General features: G+C 39.6%; 1 protein-coding gene across 1 annotated transcript; it reads right to left on the bottom strand.

Moving 5' to 3' along the window:
• Nucleotides 1-876: 876 nt before the first annotated feature.
• Nucleotides 877-10,021, bottom strand: LOC129759134 (NADPH oxidase 5-like; the record flags this gene model as incomplete). Its single annotated transcript, XM_055756546.1, has 4 exons — nucleotides 877-1,732; nucleotides 1,802-1,923; nucleotides 2,064-2,257; nucleotides 9,833-10,021. Coding segments are annotated over 4 exons (1,322 nt in total), but the record flags the coding sequence as incomplete, so codon positions are not given.
• Nucleotides 10,022-10,717: the final 696 nt, after the last annotated feature.

Below are 10,717 nucleotides of genomic sequence, written 5' to 3'. Positions count from 1 at the left end.
TAGGGCGGTCTATAGCTCGATCTGCGCTTCGGGTGGTCAAGCGCCCGACTTGAAGATCGGGTACTTGCGCTGAGTGGTGACTTAAGTCAACACTATTTGTGAGTTCGGAGGAGTCTGAGTCCTACACGTGGCGTAGGGGGCTTACCCCCCCCCCCCCCCTACCCGCGTGTTTGAACAGAGAAAGTGTCGTCGACAACTCGCTTTGTGTTTCCGGACTTTGGACTGGATTCACAAAGTTTGTAGTTGCGCTGCGTGGGGACCTCCCCCTATTGAAGCAAAGTGTGTCAAACAGTTCGAGGTGGGAACAAAGGTCAGTGGCCCCAGGTGGACTTTATGGCGTAGGGGGTACAGTGTTCCTTAGCATTGTGTCATGAGTCGTCCAATTGCACCCATGGACCCAGAGTAGCAAACTGGGGGGACGCGGTGGCTCACCGCGCCTTGGAATGCAATCCGTAAATTGAATTTACCACCTGGGTTAACAACTAATAAAAAAAACCCTTCTTCGTATTCTCCAACTCGTGTTTGTAGCCCAGACTACGACCATTCTTCTGTCCAGTTTGATTTGTCTATGCAGCAGGAAATTTGTGGAATCCCGGTCTCGCATCGTCCTCTTCTGATTCCAAGAATTTTCGAAGCTAAATTGAACCTGAGTCGGGATTTTATTCGTATATTTTCCCGTCTCATGTCCAATCATTATTCCTTGAATGCGGTACTCTATCGTATAAATATTGCTGGCAGCAATTTATGCGGTTGCGGCATTACACTGTAATATATGGAACGCTTTAGAGCGGAAATCTGAAAAATCTGTAAACATTTCTCTATTGTTAAAACGTCTGAACTAAGCTTTGATAAAGTTATGAAACAAACATGAGAACGCCTGGCGCAAATCCGTTTCTAAAACCTAGGTCATAACACTTACACCATCATCCTTTCTCGTTTTTTCACTTTGTTCTGAATGTCGGGCATGGAGAGCGATTTTTCCAGGGGAACCTTCTGCTGGAACAGCAGCTTGTGCAGGTTGTGCTCCGGTGTAACTTTCCGTTTCGGTTCATCGAGACCGTCATCGCCGGTGAAGGCGTCGTTGGACACTCCATTGCCTCGGAACTGATCCTTCCGGGAGAAGGTTCGCTGCAGGGTGGCTTGAATTTTTCGGATCGCTTTGTTCTCCGAAAGTTGTCGGTCGAATTTCGGGGGTGTTTGTGGTGATGGAGCCGTGTAGCTCTCCATCGCGAGCTTGGAAGTTCCCGGAGGATGTCGCTTGTTGATGATGGGTTTTTCGAACGAATTGTCTGTGGTTTTGGCTAGCGGTGATTCGAGGCTGGCGCTTTTGGGGTGTCCTGCGGAAAATTTCATCGGGATTTCTTTCGGTTTTTCCTGGATAACTTCGCTGTGTGAGGAAGACGGTGCCGTGGAACATCCTGCAATGACGGCCGGGATTTCACCATTGTGTAGACGCTCCTGTTCTTTTTCGAAGAAGCCGTGCAGGCGATTGGTCCATTCGCCTACCCCTCTTATGTGGAGCCAGATGTAGTCTTCCTGTTCGGGGGCACTACTCAGCGTAAACGGATGCCACTCGTACTTGGCAATGGCCGGAATGTTGACGAAGACGTAGTCCCCTGGCCGAAAGCAGAAATGAACCGGTCGCTTGATGACGAGGTGAGTGACCTTCGACGGAAGTAGCAGTCCCGAGGAGATGTACGTCTTGCCGTGCTCTGTTCGCATCCAAACTAATCTTTGGTGAATTATTGGTTACGCAGTGTTCTAGGACGGAGTTGACAGGTTAGGGCTATGGGTAACTTACCTAACGGTTCGCTCAACCAGATAGATGAAGCCGGGCACGATGAACCATTTCCAGAAATTCGGCCCATGGAACAGCACCAGTATCCAGAACGGGATGTATAACAGGTGGGTCCAGTAGAAAACCTAGGGGAAAAATCAAAAACAAATCATACGAAAAAATCGGTTGCCCAACAGAATCAAATTAAATGGAAAAAGTAGATCATAGAGTTAGCTTAAGGAAAAAAAGATGAAGAGTGTTAAAAATTCAATCGATGGAACTGTACTTCAAAGCTGCCTCCTCGTCGCACAAATGGCTGCGAACAGACAAACATCACCAGCAGGATCACGAACAGGGCCATTCCGGTCGGATTGGCGCATCCCGCGATGAGTCCGAAGTGCCCAGGCCGAGCCGTGAACAGCCACTCGGTCGTGGTGAAGTTCTTGACGTTGATAACCGGATCGTTGACCACAATTGTGGCTGTTTGTCGTTAGAGTGGTTTATAATATTTACACATATAGACATACATACATACATACACAGTGTGGTTGATGGGTGTATTTACACGGATTCGGTGCAGGAAGTTGAAGAGTGAAAAAAACGGATGATGTAGAAGGATAACAGACAGAGGTTTGAGGTAGTAGTTCATATAGGCAGATAGCAGAAATTGTGCATGCACACAGATCAGGATCAAGGTGGTCATAGTTGATAGGCGTTGATCAGGCAGGCAGGCAGGATTACAGGCGATGGACAATCGATGGGATCACATAGAGACGACGTTCATCGACAGATCGGGATCGGGTTTAATTAAAAAGAAATGCAATAAATTGAAGATTAGTTAGAAGGTAATCTAAATTTACTAGTTGTCGCAGTTGGTGGTAAGGTGCTTAGCTTACAATGAGATCATAACACATTCCCAAGTATAAGAGGGATCTGATCTGAATCGTAATAATCAACAGGCGGTCCCGGTCTGTGTCTGCGAATGCTGTGTGATCGTAAAGTGGAATTATTATTACCGGTAGATCGGGCGGCCGTTTATTTCGCTTCTAATGGACACATTTAGCAGACCGTTCGATTCGAGGGTTTATGGATCATGACCCAGTTGATACGCGTTCAACGTCTCTATATTGCTGCGGCTAAATCAAGCCAACAAAAGAGGTTGCAAAATAAACGGGAATGGATTTTTTTTTTAAATTGATAAATTTTCCTTTGACGCATTTTGATATAAAATTTAAAAAATCGAAGCGTTAACAATTTTTTTTTACATTTTTACCATTTTGAAACCAAAAGTTAGTGAGAAAGATTCTAACGACTCAAATAGTAATAGCTGTTTTTATCTCTAAAGTAAAGTTTAATTAAAATGATTAAAATACGTTGACACCCATATGGACAAACAAGAGACCATCAACTGAAATAATACGTATAAATTAGTGTGGCAGCCAAATGGGTCATGTCGAAATTTGCAAACCGACCATATACATTTTGAAGATAGGCCCAAAACCCTGACCTGTGCAAAATTTCAACTAAATTGAACTTTGTTTAGAGTTGCCTCAAAGCGCTCAAATTTTCGGTATTTTTGACCCTCAAAAATCTCCAAAAGAAAGACCTGCGAAAACCGAAAAAATCGAAATTTTAATGTTGATGTCAAATGACCTAGAAATGCATGAAACGTTGAGATCTGGTGTTATCTCGACAAACAAAATTTTTTTTCGGACAAAAATCGAAAACAATATTTCGGAGATATCACCAGATCTCGACGTTGCATACATTTCCAACTCATTTGGCATCAAAATTAGTACCGTAATCCGGGGTAAGATAGATCACTTTTTTTCAATACTTTCCGATTATTTTTTCTGTTCAGTGGAATGTGGTATGTTTCGTATTTTTAAAACCAGTACTGGACTCCTTTGAACGTAAAACATGGTTACCAGAAATTTATTAGACTACTTTCAATTTCATTCAAAAATAGATTTCGTCTCTGTTCAGAATTTGATGCTTTGGGGTAACATTGATCAGTCTCTATTTTGACGGTTTTTTCGCGTTTTCTTGATCATAAAGGATAAAAAAAAACCTCAATAATATTTACAAATGCTTGTTCAGCAATTTTACATTGTTTCTAACGTTTTCTTTGAAAAACATTTATAATCGAAAAAGAACAATGCTGCTGCATACATTTAGGGGCAAAAATTATAACAATTGCTAAAAAGTTTTAGCTTCAAAATAGAAATGAAATTTGACATTCACACATTCTCCTAGGCCCTCCCACTATTTCCATTTTAATTTTTTCTTCAAAGTTAACCATTTTATAGGGTTCCTATCTATTTTTCCAAAGAAGTCAACTTTGAAAAATTTCCAGTAAGTATATTCAATATTTGTTGCATCAAAAATCTAAAGACAACAATGTTAGAATTAAGTGCAGAATGTGCGTAATGAGTATCTCAACAAATGTTATGAACATTATATTTATGCAAGTTCAAAACTAATAATAGTGAAGCATTTTAAAACAAATTTCAAGTATGATTTAAACTAACAGCTTTATAACTTTAAGAGGAGAAATCACCGTGAATTTGTTTTATGAAATGAATTTGCGGCTTTATCGGTGAGGGTTAAAGAGTTGAAATGAAAGACGGATAGAAGATCAGAAGAAAATTCTAAGGTGGTGAAAAGAGCGAAGAGCATTTGAAATAGAAGCTTGACCACATGCTAAATTCTTTGTCCCGCATCAATTAACTGTATTGAAGAAGTAGTACCTCTTATCTATTGGGTACTACTTCTTCAATACAGTTAATTGATGCGGGACAAAGAATTTAGCATGTGGTCAAGCTTCTATTTCAAATGCTCTTCGCTCTTTTCACCACCTTAGAATTTTCTTCTGATCTTCTATCCGTCTTTCATTTCAACTTTTTAACCCTCACCGATAAAGCCGCAAATTCATTTCATAAAAGCTTTATAACTCTGCACTGAATGAGATATATAGCTCTCATTATTTTTGTTTAGTTTCATATTTTGATAATAGCTACAACTTTGTAGAACAAATTTTTTCTCTATCTCCTCAAACATAACAGTTAGTGTTTTTTGTTTTATCTTAGTAGGCTGTGACTTACTTTTAATACTATCACGTTTTGGGAGACAAGTAAATGTTGTGAAGACACCTTAGCAGCTAAAATGAAAGATAAAAGCACTAGGAAAAAGTACCACTTCAGTCCCTTTTGGACCACTGTGGACCGTAAGTAGCGGCAAGACCGGCGCAATCAATCATGTGCATGCTTTCTTGGCTAAACTCCGGATTTTTCAGGATCTGCCTGATTTTTTGAGACCCATCCTGATAACCTCTTGAGCCTTCAAACTTAGGAAATAAGTCTTTTTTTTTGTTTCGATTATAGTCGTTTTGCCATCTTTATGGCATTCGCGACTTTATCAACGTTACAGTTGGCGGATCGTTATTGAAAAACTATCCGGTACAACTGTGTTCGATGTTTACTCTTGGGCTCGAACTCGCGGACATCGGCTCAGGAGACAACAGACTTGCCAACTGAGCTATATCACAAGCCCTGGATGGAAATAAGTCTGATTTTCTAAAATTTCACGAAAAACTATAAAGGGTGATACGGTCAAAATTTGGTCAAGGGAAAACGCGTGTAAATTGGAGAAATCGTTAATTTAAAAAATCAAATTAAATTTCTTTTTTAAGTTTAACTAGTATAAAATACAGGAATTACAGAATATTCATTTAGGCATCCGTTTTCCCAAATCCAAATTGCCGGGCCTAATGCTTAACCCCTGCCATCAGATTTTGTACAGTCACCTTGTCCACCTTCTTCGCCGCAGAAAGCCAGTTTGCCTTGAACTGCTGCTCGCCCTTAGCAGTTTTTTTGGTCTTCTTTAGGTTCCGCTTGACAATAGCCCAAGTTTCTCAATTGGGCGGAGCTCTGGCGTGTTTGGAGGGTTCTTGTCCTTGGGAACCACCTGCACGTTATTGGCAGCGTACCACTCCATGGCCTTTTTACCGTAATGGCAAGATGCCAAATCCGGCCAAAACAGTACGGAACAACCATATTTCTTCAGGAAAGGCAGCAGCAGACGTTTATTCAAACACTCTTTCACGTAAATTTCTTGGTTGACAGTTTCGGAAGCTATGAAAATGCTGCAATGGCTTGCCAAACCAGATATTTCTTCGCAAACTTTGACAGTTTCATGTGCTTGAAAATATCTGTTACCTTTCCCCTTCCTTTTGCCGTATAAAACTTTTGTCCTGGAAGCTGCTTGTAGTCCACTTTGACGTATGTTTCGTCGTCCATTACCACGCAGTCAAACTTCGCCAGCATCGTCGTGTACAGCCTCCTGGATCGCGCTTTGGCCGTCGTATTTTGTTTATCATCGCGATTAAGAGTCACTAAGTTCTTGTAAGTCGATAGTCCGGTTCGTTTTTTTGGCTTGATACACGGTTGTAGTCGATACACCCAGCTTATTTGCGACATCTTGGAGAGAGAGGTTAGGGTTTCGCTTGAAACTACCGGCAACTCTCTTTGTCGTCTCAGCGGCTTCCGGTTTTCGATTTCCCTCCGATCCAGACTTCCAGACTGTCGACAAACGTTCCCCAAATACTTTAATTACATTTGTAACATTTGATTTGGCAACTTTAAGCGATTTTGCCAGCTCTGGCCTCTGCGTGCGAGTAGTGCGGATTTTCGCGATGCGCGAGCAAAATTTCGATACGCTGCTTTTCTTCCTTGGACGGCATTTTGACAACTGAGAGTGAATTCCAAAATCGAAATAGGAGCAACATTCTACAAACAAATACACACACACACACACACACACACACACACACACACACACACACACACACACACACACACACACACACACACACACACACACACACACACACACACACACACACACACACACACACACACACACACACACACACACACACACACACACACACACACACACACACACACACACACACACACACACACGCACACGCACACACACACGCACACACACACACACACACACACACGCACACACACACACACACACACACACACACACACACACACACACACACACACACACACACACACACACACACACACACACACACACACACACACACGCACACCTTCAAAATGAGGGGTGTTCAGGTTTTTTAAATGCAAAATTGAAAGAAATACGTCAAGTTGTTATTGACCAAATTTTGACCGTATCACCCTTTATGTCACAACAAACATTTTAGCCCTAATCCATCCTAGAGTGATAGTATGACATTTTTTGAAGTTTGTATCTTGTAGCGTACCCAAGTGAAAAACATTCTTTTGGGACCCCCAATGATTTCATTAAACGCTCCTTGAAAGCCCTGACAGATGAAAATCCCTTCAGCTTGGCAATTAACACGTTCGTCGCCATGGCACCCATATTCGGGTGACGGGGGGATTTCCTGGGGGCCTGTCACATCAAAAAGCGGGTGACGCTCTCTTGCTCAAGTTAGTTAGCCGCTCAGTTTAGCCACACGTTGCAAATTTGGTAACTCTCCCTTTTTTCTTTCTCGCTCCCAGAATTTCTTTGGGCCCGGCTAGTAAAACTACCAAGATGAGCGTGGCGTCGAACGTGTTAAACACTCTTTGCTTAGAATCAGTGGATCTCGCTAGTTTCTCAACCGTACAATTTGAAAAGCTGTATGGTGGACATGTGGATATATTTTTTGATGGTTTTTTAAGTTATGGTTAAAAAAAGTAAAAACAGGTGTAAGTGTAAATCCGTACTTTTCAATTGATCAATCGCCAAAATTTTTTCTATTCACTAGTGAATTTTTTTTTAAAAAACGATTAGAAATTCACGCAGACCTAAAATCTTGTAGTGACGAAGTCTAGCCACCGAAATCCGAATTGTTGACAAGAATCTTAACTGAGAATTTTTCAGAAAAACTTTGGCCCTTCCTTTTGGGGAGAAGAGTAGGCCTTGCCCGAAAAAAAAGAAAAAAATATCGTTAATCCGTTATTCGTTGTAGTGAAGTGCCTTTTACTATAATCTCAAGTAAAGGGAAATATATAAAGTAAAATTTCTCCGGAAAAACTATGTTTTTCAAGTGACGGACCTGGGCTGGTGCTGGGACTTTCGGACAGATATTGGATGATTTGACATCGAGACACGGAAAGGATCCAGATTCAGCTAAGTGTTTTTCCTTGTTTTCTCTAGATAGTTTTTACATTGCTGATTTGACTTCATAATTGAATCCCCACCGTTCGCACGACTTCACTGTCCAGTCATTATATTTTTGATAGCTAGCAGCAAGGAATATTTAAAGAAGGTAGTGCCAAGGCAGCCTTCCTCTAGTATTGGTATAGACTGAGACGTTACAATCACGAAAAATCTGTTAATTTACTAGGAAACTTTTCTTTTTCGATGATAATTCGTAAATTTTCCACTTTGGAAACATGTTATTGTAGAAGGATTCTTGCTCTTTGAGCTGGGTGCAAAAAAGTTGCATTTTCGAATGATTTTTCTATCTACTATCGAAGTTCGAAAAAATTGTGGATTTAACCGCTGAAATTTGCAAAATTGTTAAAGTAGTTCAAACTCTTCCATGAAAATGTTCAAGTCAGTGCAGTTTGAGCTCCTCATTACAATAAAGTGATCAAAACAAAAAAAATTACACAAAACCACAATCTTTTATTGGCATTTTAGAAAACTGAGTTAACAATCATGAGTTGATGTTAATTGTTCTACATAAGAATTTTATATGGTAAACCGGTTGGATTAAAGTCATTACAATCAGTTGAACACTCAATATCTACCAGCTAGACCTTTTTGATGTCGATATTTTCTTCATTTTTGCACGTTTTAGCTTCAAGGCGACATTTCATTCATTAATAAATTGAGAGAAAAAAAACATAATGCAATCTTCAAAGGAATAAAAAACTTCATAACATAATGAAATAGAGGCCTTAAAACAAAATCAAAATGAAGTTGGAATTCGTTTCTCTTTGAAATTCCTACCGTTCTCACATAAATTTTCGATACAATCGTTTTTGTGACGTCACCAAAAAATCCAATATGGCTCTCGACACTACCTTATTTAAATATTCCTTGAGCTAGCAGTTTTTAAGCTTTTTGTCAATGTGCACCTAACAACAACGCCAATCTCATTTATTTAAGCAAAATTTTCTCTTTGAGTTAAAATTTTTTTCTAATGGAAGAAAATCTCATAAGCGCTACAAAATTTAACATACTACAAAATTATAAGCAATGCTACAAAAATTATAAATTAAAAAAAAAAAAATCTAAAACCAGCATATTCTCACATAGTATTGACAAATGAACACACGTTCTCTATGCAACATAAAATAAGCTGTACAGTTTCACAAAGTTGATTGCGACGGTTTTATTCTGCAAACGACGAGGAGGATAAAACTCAATTCTTTGCATTCTGCTAAACCGCTTTCCAGATTCAAGATATCCCATTACGACAAGTGGATATTCGTGCGAGTGTGTATGATTTGGTTTTTCATTCCAATTTTTTGTGGATGGAATAAGATGTGTCTGCATTATACAATGCTCAAATAGGAGATACATTCGGGCACGAATTGAATGAAAATAAAAACTGCTGTTAACGTGACATCTTGAAAAAAATCTGCTAGAGGATGTGTCCTGTTGTATCCTTTAAGGTTAAGGATGCTATTGCTCTGAGGAGGAGGGTACCCTTATTGTGTATCATTCAGCAACGTTTCGATAACTCAAATGCCATGGTCGGTTCATGTTTTACAGTATCATCTTTTGCGTGGCTGATGCCATGCTGGTTGTGAATGTGAATGAAACTGAAAACGAACAATTGTAAAAGTGCTAACGGTGGAATATTTTGTTGCGCTTTTTATTCGTTTGTTGTTTCGTATTCAACAAACCGTGGCATGCAGAAGAATTAGATTTGCATCCATGGTGAGTGGAAGAGTTTTTTTCCGATTTTAGTCCGTATTTTGTCAATTCAAATTTGTCTAATTTACATAAGACTATGTACAAACCGTTTCTACTGATTCCCTGATCTATACTTACTGAAATTAAACAGATGCATGATGGTGTGGAGCAAACTGTATCCGGCCACCAGCATCCCGGTCAGTTTGTGCAAATAGATGTGCTGATCTAGCGGGAGGAAAGCCGTAAAGCCGCGGGTCCGAAGAAAGGTTATGCTTTGTCGGAGCATCAGCACCAGGATGAAGGCACAGTTAAAGTTCAAGCATTGACCTGTGTATTGGAAATAAAAGGGAAGCTTTAGTTTTCTGTGGATAGATGAAAAAATCAGGAAACCGTTCATGCGAATCCGGAAGTTCGGTTAGTCTGGAAGTCTCAGTTAATCTTAATCAGTCAGTCATTTTTGTCATTTGCTAATAGTAATTCTCGTAATTTTCGCCGCTTTAGTCATAACTGTTGTTCGGAAAATCTCAGGGAAGGGAAACAAGTCTTTGTAGTGATGAGGTTTATTAAAAGCTTAAATAAAATTACAATCAGGCTCAAATGCAACAAAAGACAAACATGAATTACATTTAAAGTTTCTTCCTGCGCACGAGATAACTTCCTTGATGGCTAACAACTTATTCCTATCAGGTCCTAGTGAATTCACTTTGTTATTAAAACTAACAATAATGAGAAGTAAGCCATGCCTTTTGGGTGACGCACGCGTTTTTTTTTCTCATTGTCCAAAAATGCAAAGTGAATTTTTTTTTATAAATCAAAAATTTTGAAATTTCTAATAAAATTCTGGTGAACAACTACAATTATTCAAGAGACAATAGTGTACCAAAAGTGTAAAAATCTCAACTTCAAAACCTCAAAATCTCATTTCAGTATAACAACTCTACAACAGTATTTCAAAAAATTTCTCACTTCTTGATAGTAATTGAGTTGAAATATTCAGTCCCAATAAAATTAGACTAAGTTTAC

The sequence above is a fragment of the Uranotaenia lowii genome, unplaced genomic scaffold (assembly GCF_029784155.1).
Source record: "Uranotaenia lowii strain MFRU-FL unplaced genomic scaffold, ASM2978415v1 HiC_scaffold_1116, whole genome shotgun sequence".
NCBI classification, from domain to species: Eukaryota; Metazoa; Arthropoda; class Insecta; order Diptera; family Culicidae; genus Uranotaenia; species Uranotaenia lowii.
The sequence above is the reverse complement of the archived record's forward strand: the minus strand, read 5'-3'. Positions and strand labels throughout refer to the sequence as shown.